The sequence below is a fragment of the Amphibalanus amphitrite genome, unplaced genomic scaffold (genome assembly GCF_019059575.1).
Source record: "Amphibalanus amphitrite isolate SeventyFive unplaced genomic scaffold, NRLGWU_Aamphi_draft 001375F_arrow, whole genome shotgun sequence".
NCBI classification, from domain to species: Eukaryota; Metazoa; Arthropoda; class Thecostraca; order Balanomorpha; family Balanidae; genus Amphibalanus; species Amphibalanus amphitrite.
In genome coordinates this window covers 77,846-98,993 of record NW_024882868.1, presented here as the reverse complement: position 1 = coordinate 98,993, position 21,148 = coordinate 77,846, and the positions used below count along the sequence as shown (strand labels likewise).

At 50.6% G+C, this 21,148-nt stretch overlaps 1 protein-coding gene across 11 annotated transcripts in view; it reads right to left on the bottom strand.

Moving 5' to 3' along the window:
• Positions 1-21,148, bottom strand: part of LOC122372578 (inositol hexakisphosphate and diphosphoinositol-pentakisphosphate kinase-like) — an 87,483-nt gene that overhangs the window by 25,407 nt on the left and 40,928 nt on the right. For all 11 annotated transcript variants that reach the window (XM_043349947.1, XM_043349948.1, XM_043349953.1 and 8 more), the window contains 3 exons: positions 17,598-17,688; positions 12,149-12,306; positions 7,639-7,740 (listed from right to left, as the gene is read on the bottom strand). In XM_043349947.1, coding sequence (XP_043205882.1) covers positions 7,639-7,740; positions 12,149-12,306; positions 17,598-17,688 — 351 coding nt within the window. The remainder of the gene's footprint in view (positions 1-7,638; positions 7,741-12,148; positions 12,307-17,597; positions 17,689-21,148) is intronic.

Sequence of the window (21,148 nt, the reverse complement as noted above, 5' to 3'; positions counted from 1 at the left end):
TCCATAATGCAGAGATGGCACTGACGACCTCCCAAATGGCACATCTGACGGATTCATGGAACACCTTCGGGGCCTAATATCACGGAGCATGGCAGCCTGCCTTAGCTTTCCCGCACCGTCGCCCATCACGGCTATTTATATCTCGGGGAATGTGACATTTGCCCGACCCTTATCCGCGCGGAATTGTCCATCCCGACTGACCTCCTGCGACCCCCAGTGGGTCATCCGTCATCAGATTGGACGGTAATTACGGGCGGAGTGGGCTGTCTCAGTTCCGGACACGGGGCAGGTCGGTGAAGAGCGATAACTGATGGCAGTGGGCCCTTGGTGACAGACTGGCCCGTTTCCACACCGAGGAGGATTCTCACGTGGCATCACACGTGACAAAAAGGGGTGGCATTGGCTGGAGAAGACACAAAACAGAGAGCGGGGCGTATCCGGCCGGCTGGACTGGTTGAGTTGGGTGTGGCCCGAAGCGGGTCGGGGAAACGCGTCAACTGGAAATTATAAACTGGACACAATGTGTACTGAAAATTAGAGCTGCAAATAGCCTTTCGAGGTGGAGAGTTGGACCCCAGTTACACTGAATGCTAGCGAAATGAATAACATTCTAATTGAAAATCGGGCCACAACCGAGCGAGAGACGAAGACATGAGCGGACACTCGACAAACTGACCTTCAAGTAAGACACGCGTGAGCGTCAAAAGGAATCCTTGTAATCGTTTGGTGAAGCACCGCAACCGTTGCATAATTGGCTAACCATACAAGGTAGCAAAAAAACAAGGCTCTCAGCCGAAAAAAAAATACATTCTTTGTTCTTTGTTCTTCGCTGCACGCTTCCAACTTCATAAGCGCCATAAAATACGTGGATCCGCATTCACGACATACGCAACACAGAAAATGTTATTTTGCCCATAAGCGTATAAGCACGATGCCTTAGTCAGCGGCTGTGCCAAACATGTTTGTGTCTCGACTGTCTTCATTTTCACGGTTCGAAAATAACACATAACTGTGTCAGCGCCGACAAACCACTTCGATCCCAGGAGCGACGGTGCTCCTTTTTAAGCGGCTATAACTCATCCTGCGCCCAAACGAGGGCCCTCAGTCGTTGTGACGTCAGCAGCAGCCGAAAAATAGCCGGATGCTGGCGGGTCCCCACGCCAGTAAGACGGGTCGTCGTGGAAAACCACCGTGTCTCCACGAGTCACTGGTGTAGGTCGAGTGGGACGTCACTGGGTCTCACGCCATCAGTGTGGATCGTCTTACTGGCAGCTAGAGTGTGTGTCTGACGATCTGACGAACCACTGGATCACTGTACGACACCGATTGTCACATGTTCATGTTTGGAACATAAGTTTAGGGATTCACCTGAACCGCTAAATGCAAATCGCCTACCTCCAACGACGCACTGAAGTTAATCCAAACGGTACAAACAACTTCTTCCTATGCACACGATCAACATTGTAAAGCCGATTGAGCTGATTGAGTTGTAAATTTTCCCCGGGTCTCCGTCATAAGCAATCACAGGAGGCCGGGTTCGCCCGACTCCGATCGCCACCGATACACCGCGTTTCGTCAGCCCGCCGGCGGCAGTCCCGGACCGGTCTGTTGGCGGCGACAGTTCACAGACCACCGACAGTGTCTCTGGTCCGACCAGACCGGGCCATTCTCAGAATGGCCCGGACCGGACCGGCGAGAGTGGTCGGCGCAGGGGAGTCCCCGCAGACCGGCCCTCCGGCCCCTCTCCGAATCAGTCATCCAAGTCCAAATTGTCCTTCCCTTTGTCTTCCCAGGTCTAATTGTCCAGGTGCTAATCGTCGACCTCCAGATCAGAGCTGAGACCGCCGCGCAGAACAAAAAGATTCATCGCGTCAGCGGAAAAACCGTCAGGATGCCAGTGCCATAGCCCTTTAAATTTAAGCTCTTTAAAATAAATGTCAAATCCGGCATGGAAAGCAATGTTTGTGGGGCACGGGGCTGAGCGATAACTCAAGTGGGAGCTCCACATCTCTATCCATCTCCGGTCAGTTTTACGACATTCTCAGTTACTTGATTGACACTCTTCCCACGTCCTGCACTTCCTGCGTCTTGTGCATTAACTTTTTTTAGTCGTACTAGAAAATTCAAGGACTTTGCTTTTTCTAGCGCCGCATAAAAGTTGCTGGTTTATTTCCACTGCGTGTCGTCCAGCTGGATTAAAAATGACCAGTTTAACAACTTAATAAACATAAAGCTACTAGCTATTCTAAAAAGCAGAATCAAAGGCAATGACTCAGCATTTCACACCATGCGTGTAACCAGAAGTACCAAGAGGGAAAAAACTGAACGTATCGATAGCCGTCGGACGAAACAGGGTCATTTTCGGGTGTTTTTGGGCTGATCGATATCGGGGAGCAGCACGCGAGACGGCAGGCCGCGCTGATCGACGGCTGATTGGCGGTTCATTAGCGGCTAATCAGGCATAATGTCGCGACACCCGAGTAGAGGTCCGTGTCGCCGGGCCGCCGGCTCCTGTCATGACCCTCATTAGTGACACGTTACGAGAAAAAGGCGTACAATGATGGGGCGAAAAGAGCCAGGGTTACATAAGACATAGAAGCAGACACGAAGCACATTCACAACCGGCTTGGATAGCACAGTGATAGAGCATCAAAAGGTGGATTAAAATGGAGAACAGAAAGAGTAAAAAGCCGCAAAAGAGGACACTGATAGGTAGGTACTTTCACACTTACTGCCCCAGTTAATAGGCATCTAGACAAGACGTCCGTACTCTCTAAGCCAGCACGTTTACCGTATACCTCAGAACGAAAGCTTAGCGGCTGGACCATTCAACGGTACGAGTAAGTGAAATAAGTGAGCTAAGCTGTCTTTAGAAAAGGGATTTCCCTCGTCTGTTTAGCAGTGCTGTTACATATCAAAGCATCAATCATTACACATGATTCGCTCCAGACCTCACCTTTGAACTTCACTTGGATCATTAATTTTTCAGTTATAAGAACCTTCAGTTACCAAGGCTTGGCGATCACAGCTAGAATCCCATTTTGTTCGGTACGTCTTCCATCAACCGAGCTCTGAGATCTGTCCGGGGCCGCTCACCGGCAGCGATCTACTGAGCAGCAGCCGGAACACATCTGTTCGCACCCCGCCGCCGCTCAAACAAACAGCCAACCACCGAGTCCATAGCCGGAAACGGTGCAGCGAGCTGCTTAGTCAAACCAGAAACGGTTGATCACCACATTGCCAGCGTCGTTTCGTTTCTATCCAGGAATTCGTTTATTCGTTTCTATCCAGGAATCCGTTTATTCGTTTCTATCCAGGAAAGCACAGACGGGCGATACATCCGTGCAATGACCAGCCGACCCAGAGGATAGCAGCACGCCTATCCTTCAGAGCCGCTTTCCCTGGGGAACGGCGCAGAAGAAGCCGCCCTCCCAGGGGAGAGCGCGGCAGAGAGCTGGCCGCGCGGCGCTGGCGGACGATCAGCCACCGGTGGCAGCTGGGTGCAATCAGCCGCATGTGCCGCCGCCCAGACGGATGGCCGTCCGATGGCCGTCCGATCCCCTGCAGCCGGCACAGTCATAAGGAACAGAACGGATGGGTGGGCTGGTGGTGACGACCGCCGGCCGCAGCGGCTGATATGACACCGCAGCGCCAAAATCTCAGCTGTGTGGGTATAACGACAGCACATCACGGAACTGGCCGTGAGAGGCTGTCTGGACTCCACGGAGGTCAGATGCCTCTAGGGATATCAATAACCTTTGCCTGGTGAGTCTGAAAGTACCGACTGAACCCGGCACCGTATCCCGGACATAAAGTTTGTCAATCTCCCGCTTGACTGACATAAAAGTGCCCGCCTACGCACCCGATGTTACCGAACTTATCCAATGATTATGCCGGTATGTATTACATAATTTCTAAGGTCGGAAAGGCATGACTTCCCGAAGCGTTGGAAACCCACGCGGCCACAGAAGTTGGTAGCTATGCACCATTTCTCTGTCACGATGTAACGACTCCTTTAAGTGGCCCAGGTCACTTATGAAGCAGAGACGAGTCCTCAGACTAGCTTAAGTCATAACCGTATGCGGAGACGGGTCCTTAGACTGGCCCAAGTCACAAGAGTAGGGAGTGATAGCACTATGTCACGTCGATCACTGTACAGTTAGGCGGGTCAGTACTGAGTCCGTGCTACACAATTGTCCTTGTGTTCTGCACAAACCAAACGTTACGATGTTGCAGCTTAAATGTAGAATGTTGCAAATAATTTAATACATACTAGCGAAAGTGGTGCATACATTGTTTAGCTCTTTGTTCAATTAATCATTTCCATTGCAATGTCGTGGGAAGCTTCGATAAATTTAACCCGCGCGGGGCTGGGGGGGGGGGGGTAAATTTTACCCCCCCTCGCGAATTTTTGCGATATCTCAAAAACGGCGGCGCGCAGCGCCGCCAAACTTTCAGTAGCTTTTCTTACATCAATTTGACACGTTCCCTGAAAATTTGAGCGAAATCCGTCGGAAAATTTTTGAGAAATTGACGTTTTAGTGACGTCATGTTCGCCATTTTCGCCTCAAAAACGGCAAAAGTTCAAACGCCGGTAACATCTTCATTTTTAAAGGAATCAAGACGTAACAAAAAAAGGTTATACGTAATTTTACTTTGTCTATCAAATGGCTATCTCGGTTTTTTGAAAATTTTGGATTTTGGCCTAAATTTTTTCAAAAAACTGATTTTTTTGGGAAAATCATTATAAAATCCAAAATTTTGAGTCTATCGAAAAAACCGGAATATATGTCAGAGAAGTGGTCTATGTGCACCTACATACCAAATTTTAGAAGAATCGGTTCAAAAATGTGGGAGTTATTCAAAATTTTATGACGTCACGACACACAAAATTTTTGAAAAATGACTTTTTTGGAAGTTCTAGACCTCGTACGGAAACAAAAATAGCACCATTCGATTCGCCGTGAAAAACTGCATCAGATAGACACCTTTTTAGGCCTTAACAACCAACTTCAAAATTTGACCTCACTTGACCTGATCTTGACCTGACCTCGACCTGAAATTCATCCAGAGGTGGTCCATATCACTTATTGAGTGTGCCTATTGAATTCTATGAGTAAAATGACCCATAAAACATGTGTCGCACATGCCCTTTTCTATATTTTTTTTTGGTGACCTGACCTGACCTGACCTGACCTTGACCTTGACCTCTAAATGATATTGTATGCAACGAATATTGTCTTGGTAGCCTAAGAACACGTTTTGGGCGATCAGTCTCAGTCCATGACTCCATTCTTCGGCAACTACGGTGCAAGGCCGATACTGTAGAAACTTGCAATTTGTACCCTTGACCTGACCTTGACCTTGACCTCAAACTTTAAATTAAGTACATGTTTTTAGTAGTTCGTGATGAGAGCTTTCGATTGGCGTTTGAATTTTCCAAATCGGACCATTAGTTCGGGAGATAACAGGGGGGGTAAAATTTACCCCCCCCCCAGCCCCGCGCGTTCGGCTGGAGACCCCAGCCCCGCGCGGGTTAATAATCCAATTTCTCGAAAGTAAAATAAAGCGCCAAACTAGCCGGCTGAATTTTCCAGACAGCTGCAGCTGATAACTTTGCCTGCAATTGAGCGTTACGTCAGTCTGACGTCAGATAACATCAGCCAGGTCATCTGTACACACCGGCCACCCGTCTGCCGCCATTAAACGGCTGACCACCGCGCGGCGTCATACCAAACGTCAGACAGCCCGTCACTCGCCGTCACGCGGTGCTCGTACCGCGAAATCGGGACACCGACATTTGCCAGACATGTGCTTTGGGAGCGTCCGTATGGCTTCCACGAGGCAGTTCTCCTGACCCACGGGCCTAATAGGCCCTGCGCAGTTCGACGAAGTTCTACGCATCGTGCCCAGCGCCGTCGAGCTCGTGATTCTGCGCATCTGGTCGGCACTGCCAACGACCGCCCGTCCGCCTGTCCGTCGGTCAGTCCGACTGTACTAATTGATGGGGGCTCGGACCTGGTGGCCATACTCTCGGTGGGACTGGTGGGGGCCTGGTGAGTGCACCCATCGACCCAAAGCACTACACAGGGCAGCGCAGAGTCAAAGTCCTTGTCTAGCTGGAGTTTGGATATTCGATGACCCGGGATATAACATTAGCAATTAGATAGGGAAATAGCACGGAGAGAATGATGCCTACCGAGGAACATTACAAAACGTAAGCCATACGAGTCGTGCTAAGTGAAATGAAACCGCGTGCAATATGAGGACGTAATGAGCGGACATGTAAAGCTGTGTGAGATATTCAGCTCGGCGGCCGTAGCTGTAAAAGCGACTGCGATGAAGCTACCATTCTGGCAAAGCACAAAGCAGCAATGCTGAGTTGAAGACGGCTGATATTCTGTGAAACACCCGCTCTAACTATGTGCTATTTTCAGCCTCTGTAATCCGCTAAAATGTCCTTTGTAAAAACCGCTATCTGTGCTTGTTTCAGTTGCAACAGCCTGCTGTGGTGTTTGGCTGGCCCGCTGCTGGATTAGTAGCGATATAAATGGTCGCAATCGCAGCGCATTGATCACAAATGGGAGCAACGGCCAGAGCGTTGACCCATCGACCAAACTCGATGCTGTCCAGAACGAAATTACCTGTAGCGTTTAACTGTGACTGTGGTCCCGACTCCCAGCACCATAAATAGCCAATGCCACCGATGTGTCCATCCGCAGAGCGCACATGAAAGATAAATTAGCCGTGAGCAGTGACAATTGCAGCAGCGTAAAACCGGGCTAGTCCAGTTCGATGTTCAATATTTCATGTGAGCCACATCAAACCGGGCCAGTCCGGTCAAGTGTTCAATCTTGTATGCATGTTCCATTGAAATCGTTAGCAAGGTTTGTTCGAATGGCACATGACAAAATCAATCAACTCACCGCTGATCCCTGCTGGCCCTCACAGTCTTGTTATACTGCCAATCTAACAAATCACTAACAGCAACACATCTCCATCAGCGCCTGTTGGATTCTACGGCATCCTCCCATCCTTCAGAAGCCAGCAGCTCGGCAGTGAGCTTGAAAACCAACTGCCGATCGTCGTACTATTCCCGCACCAGAATCCCTACGATGTCCCATGCCCGGACTCTGCGGTTGTCTCATTCCGAGTAGGGCCAGCCGAAGCAGCTTCTTTGCCACCACAGTGAGTCGCCCCCGAGGTCTCAGAGGATGAGAGCTCCTGGTGTCGTAGTGTCGAGGGACGGCGGAGACTGCCGTGGTAGCGGCTGGTCAGTCCTGCGCCGCAGTTGTCAGTTGCGTCAGCCGACACGGTGGCTCAACAGACAGATGGAAACGACGAGAGATGTCAGGAGACGGGTCGATATCGCCCGCCCTGTCCGACTCTGAGGGGCTCTCAGTGACATTCAGTGATTTCAGTGAATCCCAACGACAGCAATACTATCAGTAGTCAGTGATATTGGCTGAGGTATCAATTAGCCCGATTTGCAGCTGCCTGCGTAGTGCGTACGGCTCGATCCCTCGTCCCTCACAGAGCCAATAACCCCCATAATTCGTGACCAAGCTTGTCACCAGACCAGTGATCAATTATATGTTAGCTAGCACTGACAGGTGGGCCCCGTCTCCCCCGCCTCACCTTCACATCAGTGCCGTCCGTGGGCATAAAGTTCTCGTAGATGTAGCTGCCGGTCCGCCGGAGCCGGGACTCGGGTGAGTAGACGCTCGAGCGGCTGCCGATCTGCACAGAATATAAACACACAGTCAGGTGCACAATACACGCTGGAGTAGATGCCGATCTATACAGAACGTAATACACGGAAAGTAATACAGAACATGACGTAACACAGAATACAATGCCCGGTAGACGGAACACATTAGGAAGACTGCCGATCTGTACAGAACATAGACATAGGGGAGAGTGGGGCACATTCGTGCATGGGCACATTCGTTTTCAGCAGTTTATGGGAGCACGAGTGACTGCACGAGCTCAAGGTAAATTATGGAAACATGTCAATCATTGCCGCCCTTCGGTTACTGTAGAAGACAACACTGTACCTGCTGTCATGCTTGATAAAAACGCAGAATTTGTAATATTCGTGAGCTTTCCAAACTTTTCTCATATCATTCATTTTCGTGACCCTGACTCGGAAATGTGATTCAGCTTTTCAAAATTGGGGGCGAAGAAGCTCCCTCTATTCACGGAACTGCTGCAAACTTGTTTGTTGAAAAAGTGTCATTTTTTCAACAAGAAATTTTGAAATATATTACAAATAACGTTGTGGGGCAGGTTCGTGTACGCACTGCCTAGGGGCACATTCGTGCATATTTTTTTTTTTTTAGTTTTTGCGATTTATGACTTTATCTGTAGTAGGTTTCACTAATGACGCTCGCCTGACTCAGCCTCCGCTGCTTGCGACGTCGTGACAAGTAATTCACGCGACATTGGCGAGGTCACGGAGTCCGGCAGTTGGCACATCTCTTGTTGGCCAGCCCATTCTTTCTACACATGTTGTGCAATGCATTCTTGTCGAAAGAAATCAAGTGAAATGACCCCCTGCCAATTTCTATTGGTAAATTTCTGGTAATGCCCGGTAATTCCTCGAACTTTGCAGGGTGCACAGAAGTGTCCCACCCCTTGCACGAATGTGCCCCATACCTGGGGCAGTTTCGTGCAAACGTTCAGTTATTGAAAGTCATGTTTTAAAATAGAAGCGATAATTTTAGAGGATAACTTTTAAAGAAGAAAATATCTGCAATAGTTCCTTTCCATACTACAATCAACAATTTTCCAATTGCACCAACCGAGGAACAGATATATGGATTTATCCATTTTTTACACGAACGTGCCCCACTCTCCCCTACACATGTAACTAACAGACACATAGATATCACATAGATACGTGCACTATAAACAAACAGGAGCGACAACAGATTTTTGCATAAAACAGACACACAATATCCAGCCAGAACCGTAAACACATTGCCAGACAACCACACAAAACAGAGTCCGATTCAGACACACAATAATCGTGTTCTGGATGGTCACACAAAGTCAGTGTACACAATAAGCACTGGAGCCAGACGCAAAAAAAAATTAAACCAACTAAAAACTTTATTACGATTGGTCCTTGGACAAGACTTGTGATTACAGGATAAAACAAGAAGATAATCTCAATCGATAATAAGTTGAGATCCTATAGAAAGTAAAGGTATCTAGCGATGCAACTGAAGAAAGATGAAAACACGCTGGTATGAATGTGAAATGACAGGAACGTAAGGACCGTCACATTTTCAAACAGAGATGCCACTTTTGAACCCGCGAACCCGCTTTCTGCGGGTTTTCAAAACCCGCAGGGTTTTTGGCGGGTTCGAGAAGCAAAACTTGTCGTGTGGCGGGTATTTGGCGGTCAGACTTAAGAACCTATAAATTTAATTTTTTTATTTTTTTTAGATACAAAACACAATGCCCAGTGCATTTGCTCAGTTTAACAATACAATATTCATCAAAACAACTTTTAAAACAGAACCAAATATAAAAAGATATCAAGGAAGCACATTTCAAATGCAAAACTGAAAACAGCCAGCAATAGCATCCACACTCCACAATCTAGCAATGACCAAACCAGGGTACAAGCAACTACAAAGCATAAATAAATGCTGATGAAAGCATTCCATAAAACATAAAAGAACCTGAAAGCAAACTTATAGGAAGCTGAACTGAAGTCTATGTGCAGTGTGCACTATACATTATGGAAGAACCCAGACATGAGATGTTGAAAATCAGAGCAAATGCCACATGTTACTTTATTTGCGTCTGGTCGGCATAAAAAAGAGCTATCAGCTAAACAAAAGTTGATGCAAATTCATTGATTACCTATCCTATGTTCTGTTCCACCCTATGCCTATTACGAAAATAACACACCAATTACCCTTACAAAAAACCAAAATATTGACTGGCATGCGGCCCAAACATAACGCAATACAATACTGGCGCACTTCCGACATTCTGACAAGGATTGGCATTTGACTGCGTCAATTTTGGTCTCTGAGGCGAAGGAAAGCTGTCATTGATGACGCAATAATTTTACAATCAATTTTTCTGTCTTGGTTTTTGAATACCTCAAAATAGCAGTTATACATTTTACAAAACCACGTAGCTGGTCGCATTTATTTCTTTTGTCTTTTTACGTCCTTACCATTTGTATGCCGAGAGAGGACCAGCCGGGGAGCATTACCAAGACCATCTATATGATTATTACATTTAATTTAGCATTTACTGTCTCTTTATTCTTAACCGGTGATTAACCTCTGAATTGTAAAACTTTAGCTGTTGTGTAAAATAATTTTATCAGAATGGCACATGAATATGCATTATACAACGGTGTTTTCGCAACAAGTTCGCACTAACTACGGCCGCAATAATTTACCCCGCGTTCGATGTCTCTCAGACGACGAAGATTCTTCGTCGTCCGGCCAATCATGTTCTAGGTCAGCGGGGGCTCGGCTGCGGTTATGGATCGTGATTGGCCGGACAGCGTAGAATCTTCGTCGTCCGAGAGACATCGAACGCGGGGTTAGTCGCTGTAACATTCCTTGCAATCAGCTGTTGGTGACGCTTCTGACGCATGTTTCCAGAAATGCGTGGTTCATTGGTGGTTAGTTGGTTTTTGGTGGGATTTTGCATTATTTGTTTTATGTGTAGATCGACTGGATACTCATTATTCACCGTGTCACTATTTATTTTTAACTGGAAATCGCATATCTTTTTATATCAACATTCATTTTGATAACAATATCATTCCAGAAGCCTAACATTGAGAGGGAGCCAGAGTGAAATTTTGATCCTCAGCCAATGCTGAAGGGAAGGTGAGAGAAAGATTTTACTGAACTCTTTTCAGAAAGGAATTTCAAATGTATTGATGCATTATTCATTTTCCACTATCCAGTGTGCACTTCCTGAGGACTTAGCATAGCAATTTCAAGTCCTTACTATTTGTTTGGCTGTCTTTTTCTGCACAGCAATGAAGCAAGTAAGGTTTATATAGCTCTAGCATTGACCCAGCTGTATTTTTTTCTTGCTAAAGCAGGTTTTTAAAATTGCGGGTTTTTTGCGGGTTCGGCTCAGCCAAAATCAGCTTGCGGGTAGTTGTGGTTGGGCAAGGGGTAGCTGCGGGGCGGGGCGGGTAATGAAATTGCAAATTTGTGGCATCTCTATTTTCAAAGCTATGGTTAAGTGGTAAGCTAGCCGAAGTCGGGACTTCAGAGACATGTCAACACCACTTCAGCATATGAATCCGCGGACAGAATAGCAAACAGGAATTACTGAATAATTAATGGTTCCCCAAGGTCTGATCAAAAAGATCTACGACGAACCCATAAGGAATGCCCTCACTAACGCGATCAGACACCCCTAGATTCCGACTGACAAAAATAGACATCGGGTAACAGCTCGGCTAAAAAAGTCAACCCAGCATAGGTCATTTAGATGTCGCTAGGCTGGTTCCCGAGATCTTCATTTTATGACAGGACGTACAAAAATAGACGTCTTTTCCGAGCTCCACTAAAAACGTCACCCATAGATAGCCGTCGTTCATAAATAAATCGCTTGGCTGGCCCGTGAAGCCCCTACTCTGACAGTGCCACCGTTCAATGGCCGCTGAGTGTGACAGTTTCTGGCAACCCGACCGGCGGAGGGGAAGGGGGGGGGGGTGAGGGGGCACCGGAACCGGCTCCGTCTGACAGCAGACCGGACACCGGCGGAACACCCAGCCGGGCCGGGCCCTCCCACTCGCCTTCATTAACCTATCACCGAACCGACGCGACACAGCGCCCGAGTTACGTCAGTCTGGCAGCGCGACCGCCAATCTGGCATCGTCTCGACGTGACCGGATCGACACCTTATCCACGCCCGTCTCCTCCCCAACCGACCCATTCCATCCATCCCGCCGGATAAAGAAAGGATTCACTTCTGTCAGGGTGTCAGCACGTCATGTCAAAACGTTATCCCAACCAATTACCACACCCATCCGGCATCCACCCAGACCTGCCTCTGACGTTCTTGTAGCGGTGCCCCCTTTCCCCAACCCCTTCCCCTCTCTCCGACACACCCACTTCCCCCCCACACCCTCTATTTCTACCTCCGCTACCTTGCGGAAGAGTCTCTGGCTGCCCCCGCCGGCCGACGACGGGTAGTAGATGTAGATGTTGTGGTCCTCCGCCGACACCGGCTTCTCCACGAACGGCTTGTTGAAGGTGATGCCGTTAATTTCCACTACGTCATCACTCTCGAGGAAGTCGCGTTCCTCTGTGGAGGAAACAGAGGGGAATTTGTCAGGTCAACTCAGGGCAGATTGGGTCGGGTCAGATGAGTTTAGGTCAGGTTAGAATGAGTTGTGTTCTGTCAAGTAACGTGGGGGTCACCCTATCACGTCAGGTCAGGTTGTTTCAGATACTCAGGTCAAGTTGGGTCATATCACGCAACTGAGGCGTTCAGCGGACACAGACTGTTTCGGGGACTTGAACGAGACAAGTGTCATTTCATTAGAGAAGAATAGGGTGAGTTGAGTGTCCATAACGTTGGATAATGTGTCTTTATTACCGGCGTTATAGTGCAAATCGGGGCCTTCAGAGATCTCTAAACAACACTTAAGTGTCCATTATGTCCACAGTAAAAACAGAATGAAGCAAAAAAAAAAAAATCAGGCTAATGATACAGGAGTCGCATTGCATCAGCGAACGGGCCCAAGGCCACGAGCTTAATTTCCTCTGTTCAAACTGCCTTCCCAACGTTTCCTCAATTCATTCATTCATTCTGTCGATTCGTCGGTTGGAATCTCCTTAATAAGATATATTTTTAGCTAAGGTCCAAGAGGAGAGAAGGCTCCAACGAAGTGGAAGCAAGCGTTTCTCGGTTTCTTTGGCGTGCACCGTTACATTTTATAACTAACCGGTTCACTTCTTTTTTTTCATTTCTGCAATGTTTTCGAAAAAAAGGCATTTGATTTTACTGGCACATCAGGCACCCAGACAAGGACTTTTTCTGCCTTTGCAGTCCACTGACCTCGTGGAAAGCAGCTCCATCGTCCTTGTACTTCCTTCCGTAAATAAAAGATCATGCGACTACTCACCACCGACGGCCAGTCCACGCCCCGACTCGGTCCCCCCTCCGCCCCCCCCCCCCCCCGGATCGAGCGCCGCTGCGCCCCCTCCGATGGCGTAACCGGCACACAGCTGACTCTGGGTCAATCACCACGCAGCACAGCAGGACACAGCCGGAGCAAACCGGACCGACGCCGCCGCGGGTCACGGAACGGGGTACACGCAGGAGTGACACGAAAGTGTGGTGTCATTTCGTGTAGGGATGGTCGGGGTGATGGCAATGTGGGCTGATGTCACAGCGAGGCCCTCCGCTGTGCGTATCACACAGGAAGGGCGCCCCACTGTGACATCATGTAGACACGTCACAAGCAGCCGCGGAGCGCAACTGGCTACAGAGCCACCGGAACTTGCTTACAACCGCCAGCTGGCTCGAGTGGGTTTGGTGATGATAAAACTGTACACTGGGAGACAAAGGAATGAGGGAAAGGCTAAGAATTATTCTTGCTCCGAGGTAAAGCCTCGGGCAGCCTCACGGCTGGGTGTTCTACTGCGTCAATCGCCCCGGTCACAACATTGAGACAGAAGTCAATAAACTGAACCTGACTCGGAATGCGGACAGCGTACAACGTGTTTATCAAAGGAAAACGATGAGCCAGGAGCTGAGAATGTGCTAACCAAAACAATGGCGTCTCTGTGGCCGCATGTGGGGCTTTACAACACCAAACATCCCCGGTATAAAGGAAGACGACATCGCTATCTTCGGGATGTGGTCCAACTCGCTGGTGTGACGAATTTATAGCCGCCATAAAAAGTTGTCGTGCAATCAGCATGATTTGATAAGTGAGACAATAGTAGGGAGTAGTTCAGAGGGGACATCGCTGTGGACTGCGGTTAAACAATAAAAGATAATAGACCAGCTGAAACTCAAAATAACACAAAGAAATTGGCACCGATGACACCGCAAGCCAAAAATATCTGTCACCGATTACCCTCCCTGTCATTTCTAAAAATCATGACCATCATCATGTCTTTCAGAGGTCAGAAATATTCAAAAGATCTGGGCGTCGAATGAAGAAGAGTTAAAAGTTGTAGAACATAGTAGAATGTAGGTAAAAAGTGGCAGAAGTAGAAGTTGTAAAAGCTGTCAAGCACATGTATAAGTTCAGCCAAACAGCTTCACAAACACGCAGCAAAATATCCTTCCCATCCTCACATCCGCTTCCACCCACCCAATCACCTCCACCCTCACTCGCCGGTGCGGCACCGTGCCGTCATCGGACGCCATCCGAGTGTCGTCAATGGGCGGCCGTCGGCCCGTTTGGCAGCGGACGGCGTCAGCCAATATCGTCGACAGAGACGGGTCGAGGCGCACGGCCAGCAGCCCGATCAATAGGCGGCGCCTCCAGCCGGCACCGAACGAGGTCTCGGTCGCCGGAAGGTCCGTCAGAGGATCCACAGGGGACAGGGGCAGGAAGGTCTGGGTCGCGGGCAGGCTAGCCAGAGGGGCAGGGAAATGGGCAGGGATGGAGGTCTTGGTCGCCGGCAGACCCGGCAGAGGGGACAGGGGCAGGGCGGAGCAGGAACAAGGGCGGGGGCAGGGATGGAGGTCTGGGTTACTGAACCGTAAGAGGGGACGGGCGGACCATGGAAGGAGGTCTCGGTCGTCAGCCAACCCGTCAGAGGGGACAGGGGAAGTAAAGACAAGAGCGGGGATAATAGGTCTGGGTAGCTGAACAGTGAAAGGGGACAGGCTGAGAGGGGAAGGTCTGATGATTTATAAGAGAGGACAGAAAGAAAAAGGCGGCGGTGGGAAGTGTCGGAAGGCGGAAGTGTGGGTCACCCATTGCAAGCAGGAAGTCTGGCCGCATGAAGAACATGTGCGAGAGCGCGGGGGACAACATCGCCATTAAACTTAACCTTGGCCATTGAACTGGACCACTTGCCAGCACTGTAAAACAAGGCCGGGGCAAAATTGTCACAGGAGAAGCGGGCGGAAGTGGCCAATCGCAGATAAAGGAATATGGCCTAGACAAGGCACTTTGATAAAGGGAATTTAGTTGACAGGTGCGATATTCAGATTGTGAGACGTGGTGATGTCTTTGGTAGATCATCATTATCGAATCATTATTAAATTTGGTGCGAAAAGTGAAGCTCATTAGTGATACCATACTAAGCGCGAGAGCAACTTGCGATCACAGACGGTTGCAAGGCTCACGACAGCAGTGCGTCATAAATCAAGCCTGCCAACAGCCCAAGCTAACACAACAAAGAATGTGTCAATCGGCAGACCCCCACTCCACAATGTTGATGCAGATCGTATATCGTTATCGTACGGCGTAAACATAACTCTCGAGACGCTACTAGACGCAATACGCGAGTCGCTAACCCTTGCTTATCGAAAAGGGCAGAGGGATACAGGAAGGTAGAGGAAGAGAGGGCCAGAGGAACAGACGGACAGGACAGGGGCAGGGGACAGTGGGACAGAGGGACAGCGAGACAGAGGGTAGAGCGATAGAGTGATACAGGAACACAGGCCCATGGGTGGAGAACCTGGCCCGGCCACCCCGGCCGTGACCGGGATAACTTTCAGCCTACCCCGGCGCGGCCGGGGTAACTTTTCCACTCTTGAACACAGCGACAGATGGGTGGATAGATAGGAGCAGATAGATGGCGGAGAACAAATCAGAACGGAGGACAGATAGGTACGAATGAAAGGAGAGACAGAGGGATATGGGGATAGACGGACAGAATGACAGGACAGAGGACCCGTCGGGAGCGATCCGTTCGTAGATGGGACGGCGCATCAGTCGCTGTCCGTCGCCACCGTCGCAGCGGACGCGTCGGACCGACTCGGGACGAGCTAGCTACGGTCGATAGGTGGTGATGGCTCAGCAACAGCGTCCAACTGAGGAGCCACCGGTCCCGCGCCGAGACCCAGAGGTCGTGGCCATGACCGTGGGTGACCAAAGAGGACGTCAGATATGAGCTGGGACCCAAAGGTCATGGCTATGACCGGACTGACACCAGGAAACAGGGAAATCCCGAGAGGTCACCAAAGGTGATCAACGTGTCTACAAGCCTTAAGTGACCAGAGAGATCGCAGTAAGGGCTATATTGAACTATGAAATCGGTCGCCAGAAGCCAGGACCGAGACCTGTGCGCTGAAGCCGGCCACGAGGCGTAGATGACTTTAATTAGTGAGCGCGAGAGTAAATGGCGAACTTTTCAGAGGAAATTGCCAACGGCGGTGGAATTCCCGCCAAAGACCCGCTGTCGTGCCGTCGGATCTGCTGTTAATTGAGGGGTTACGTTAAATGTCTTCTTCTTGGACGGCACCAGGTCCGTTTAGTGGACAGGGGCTTCTTCTTGGAACAGGTCCGCTTAGTGGTGTGGGAAGGGTAACGGCAGCAATGAGCACCTGGTGGAACTGAAAAACAGGAACAGGTATTTAGACCCATCGAAAACAAAAAGTTTATGGACGATCTTCTATCGGCTGAGATGCGTACCGTTCTATAAACACTGGTGTAAATAACCAGGTTAATTACCGAAAGGCATCCCACAGTGTATGGTATGGTACCTTTCTCTTTGTGCTGCCGCCTTCCGACAGCAGCTTTTTACACCTCATAAACCGTGTCAACAGTAAAAGGCACTCTGCCTCCATAGCTCTGTCAATGCAAAACAGCGCCTCTGTCGGTATGTTGTGAAGACAACAAACCCCTCCCCTGTCCCACGCCGCCACCACAGGCAGTTCGACCTCGACCTCCGTCCACTGAAAACTCACTACGGACTACCGATTTTGGCAGCAGGCACCCGGCCGAACGACGACGCCACGCCACGCCGCGCGGGCCGGGCCGGGTCGGATCGACTCCCAGGCGTGTCGTGCGGCACAGCCTACCACCACAGGCCGCCATCGGACGGGATTGTGTGAGTACACGCTTTGACAGCCACCGGCTGTGCTGTATGGGCTGTGTCATTCATATTTAAGCCGGGATGCATCATTAGTGTGTGTGAGTCACAGACTGGGCTATGTCAGTCACTGGGCTATGCGTTAGCCGTCCGTCAGCTTATGAGGACGACATACCGGGTTTAGGGTCTCACCGGGTATAACCAAGTGTGGCAGAGCGTGAGAGTGTGTAGTGAGTTTGACCGGTCACTGACCGCGAGTCGGGATGGAAGCCCTGGGGTGACGTCCCACTGGTAACGTTCCTACTGGCAGCGTTACCACTGGCAGCCCCTGGCCCACAGCGATAGCACTCAGAGGCTGGCGGGGGTCGGTACCCCCTGCTGCTCTCCAGACCGCTGGGATGTGGGGATCCATTTAGGTCAACACAGAAACAAACGGCAGCCACAGCACTCATTGTCCTAGGACTAGGGACGGAGGTGCAGGCAATGCATGCAGAGAGATAATTTGACGGCAGAGGACACTAAGGGGTATAAGTAAAGAAATATTCCTCCTTTGAGTGGATAAAAGGGAGGCAGTCAGCGTGCTCTACGTACCGACAAAGTCTGGCGCGTCCCTGTCCAGGATGGCGAACCGGGGCAGGTCGATACCCTCTCGCTCCAGTAGCCGGTACACCATGCGCCGGTCCTGAAAACGGGAGAGATATGTTGGTGGCGGTCACCGATAGACGAAGACTGATGGAAAGAGGTGCAACACACATTCGAGGTTATCAGTGATGAACGGTAGCTAATCGAGCATGTAGAATAAACATACACGCACGCGCTGAAGAAAGCATTGACTTTTTTCAGAGTATGGGGATTGATTTAAAACTCCAAAACCAATCATATAATGGATTTGTATGTTCCAGCTTAGGTAAGATAAGATAGGTAAGGCCCACGTGCCTGTGTATAACGTTGGTAAATACTGCACATGATAGCGTGGGACAGCACGACACTGATGGAATGGTGGCGGGTGCACGCACGGCTTCTATAGAGCCTTGCGCACGGCGCACGTCCGCAGTTATCAGGGAGGAGGGGATGTCGGGATGTCCAACAACCCCGAGTGATGTCACGGAATTACTGAAGCCGTTGGCACACAACTACTTGAAGCGCCAAGTCACTGCGAATCAAGTGCCAAACACGTTACGAAATGGACTATCATTGAGAAATACTGATGCGTCATGACACGGCCAGATAAACCATCGGATGCTCTGAGCAGTGCCTTTGCAATCAAAATATATCGGGACACAGCTATTGTCCGTTCCTCACGCACCGACCGAGCTAGACGCCCCCCCCCCCTCCCCCCCATTAACGAGCTTACCTGACCACCCACACATTCACACACCTTTCGTCTACCCTTTCCCCCAACGACACACCAGGACCAATCTCTTGCCCCGCCACCCCTGACGCTTATCCCTCACCTCCGCTACAAGGGGTGAAGCAACACGTGCATATCGCCTCATGTGTCGCTATCATCCCCTCCCCAGTGACTATCCGATCGACCCGTTCCGTGTCCCCTGGCAGCAGCTAGAAAACAGCGTGCACGGGGAGCGTGTTGCCAACTGTAAGCACCTGCTCAGAGGCGGCAGCGATACGACACCTAAGGCGGCACCGCAAAAATGGATTCAGTGGAAAAATGGATTCAGTGGACGGAATCAGACTATCGTTATTCAGTAGAGGAATTAGAATACCGTGGATTAGACATAGCAAGTGGCGGAGCAGCCTAACTATGGGCAGAATACAGCGGACAGCAAACCGGACGAATCGGACAGTGCGATGGAGCACCATCAGACTGGGCACAGTAGGCAGCAGACTAAACAAAACAAGCAGTGGAGCTTTCAAAGGACCAGACACAATGGACAGGCGAGCTATTACCGCGCCAGAAACAGTGCGGACATCATATTGTAATGTCACGTAGCTGGGCGCAGTGGACAAGGGCATAAATAAATTAGCTATAGAAGGATGTGAAGCAATCACCAGGCAGACTGCCTGACGACAGCGCTGCCATTATCGACCGCTCCAGCGGCCCTCATCAGCTGCGCTCGGTCTGTTTTCAGAGTTCAGACGCATTCTCCGCGGATTAAGACGGCTCCAAACGGAGCTTGGTAACAGGGCGCAACAGCTGAAAATGATGACGGATAGTCCGCTCCATTGCAACTGGTCTGGCCAGGAATGAGATCGTTTGAAGGAGGGCGGCGCTTCTGATGAGAGTGGAAGGCCGGTGGACGGCGGTTGGGTTCAGTGGTCGATGAACGGATGGTATGAGCAAGGCCTTGTACGTATGTGGACGGCAGACGGACTGGACATGGTTGGTCGACAATAGGCAGCGGACGGTAACCGGAGGGCAGTGGACGAGTGGACACTGGCTGGTGGACGATGAATGATCGTTGTTGTACGGTGGACGGTAAATAATGGACGACGGTGAGTGAGAGTCGGTGGACGAAGGCTCCGCCGGTGTCCAGCCAACTATCAGTGATGGGACGCGCCACACATTGGTGATTGGTCCGGCCGCTGTCTCCTAGCTGTTGGCCAGTGGCCGTTGCACTGCGGACGATGGATTTCTCCACTGGTGTCCTACCGACCATCAGCGATGGGACGCCGCACGCATCGGTGATTGGTCCGGCCGCTGTCTCCTAGCTATTGCCTGGTGGACGGTGAACAGTGGGCGAGCGATGACTCTGTATCCTGCCGACCATCAGTGATGGTACGTGCCTCACACACACACACCGGCGATTGGTCCGGCCGCTGTCCCCGCCGTCGTCCGGTCGTTTTTGTCGGCCCTGATTGCGGCGGTGGCGGTAGTGACAAAAACCCGACTCTGCCGCCGGGCCCCCGGCCGAGACCGTAGTAACAGCCCGTGTGCCACCTCTAACCAGAGATGGTAACGAGCGGGTCGGAACGAGTAACGAACGGCGGGAGAGCCGTGCGCGACAGTCCACAGCGCCGCGGGGCTGGGTAGGCTCGTACAGACAACAGGCTGCGCACTCCGTACAGATAACAGGGCATCTGAGTCTGCCCGGCGGCTGTGCCGACTCGATACAGTTAACGACGGCCGTTACCGGGTAGTAGCCGGAGGTGAACGACGAGCTCTGAGTATGGGGAGGGACGATAGCCCGGGGGTTCTCGGCGACTTGTCGGAAGTCTTTGTTCGGTCGAGAGACGGTCCTTTGTGGTTTGTTCCCAGTAGGGCGTGGGGCGCCGTCGGGCGCCCGGTAGCGCGACACCGGCCCGGTGGCAGGGCCCGGTGGCCACGCTCGGTGTTTATTTACGACCAGGCGCGGGCGGCAGCCTCTGAGAGGTAAGTTTCCACCAGACGTTGTGACGTGTTGCCCTGGGCACCGGGCCAGAGCCAGGCCCCCGTCAGACAGGTGAAGGGTCAGTAGACGAGCAGCGAGACTTTAGATGGGCGGGACAGCCGGACATACCAGAGTAGATCGGGCGGATATAGCAGGAAGGAAGCGCTTCAGACAGAACAGGAGCAGACAGAAAGACAGAACAGGAGAGGGACGTTGGATCAGAATGTCAGCGGTCAGGCGGGAAGAATAAGTGCGGGAAGGAAGGACACGTGACTTGATGGTCAAATAGGACTCCTCCCATTCCCAGCCGCGCCCATCTCCCGCCCCCGACGACCCCTGCTTCTTCCCGGCTTTGACCATCTACTCCAACCACTCCCAGGCTTCTTGTCTGTCCTCGGAGCCCATCATCATCATCATCATCACGTTTATTAAGAAACAAAAGAATACACAAAATCAAGATAAGTAAGAACTGGTGCAAAAGCACTCGAAAGTGCTTAATTCGAGGCACCAGCTCTGTTAAAAAACATACAAGCAAATAAACACATACACACATATACAAGAACTTAAAATGGATTCAAACAAACTAAATCGCCGGTCGCCGCCACCAAGCCGAACGCGTCGCGCATTAGAGGTTGTCCAGAGAGCCCCGTTGCCGACGCCACCCCACCGAGACACGCCCATCCCGCCTCGTAATTAAATAGCTCTAATCTAATAAATAGCTCCATCATGCTCTAATCTCCACCCCAGCGGCCCAGCATCAACACACTATAGGGGCATTCCATGTCAACCGGGACAGCCAAAATCGGCCACCTC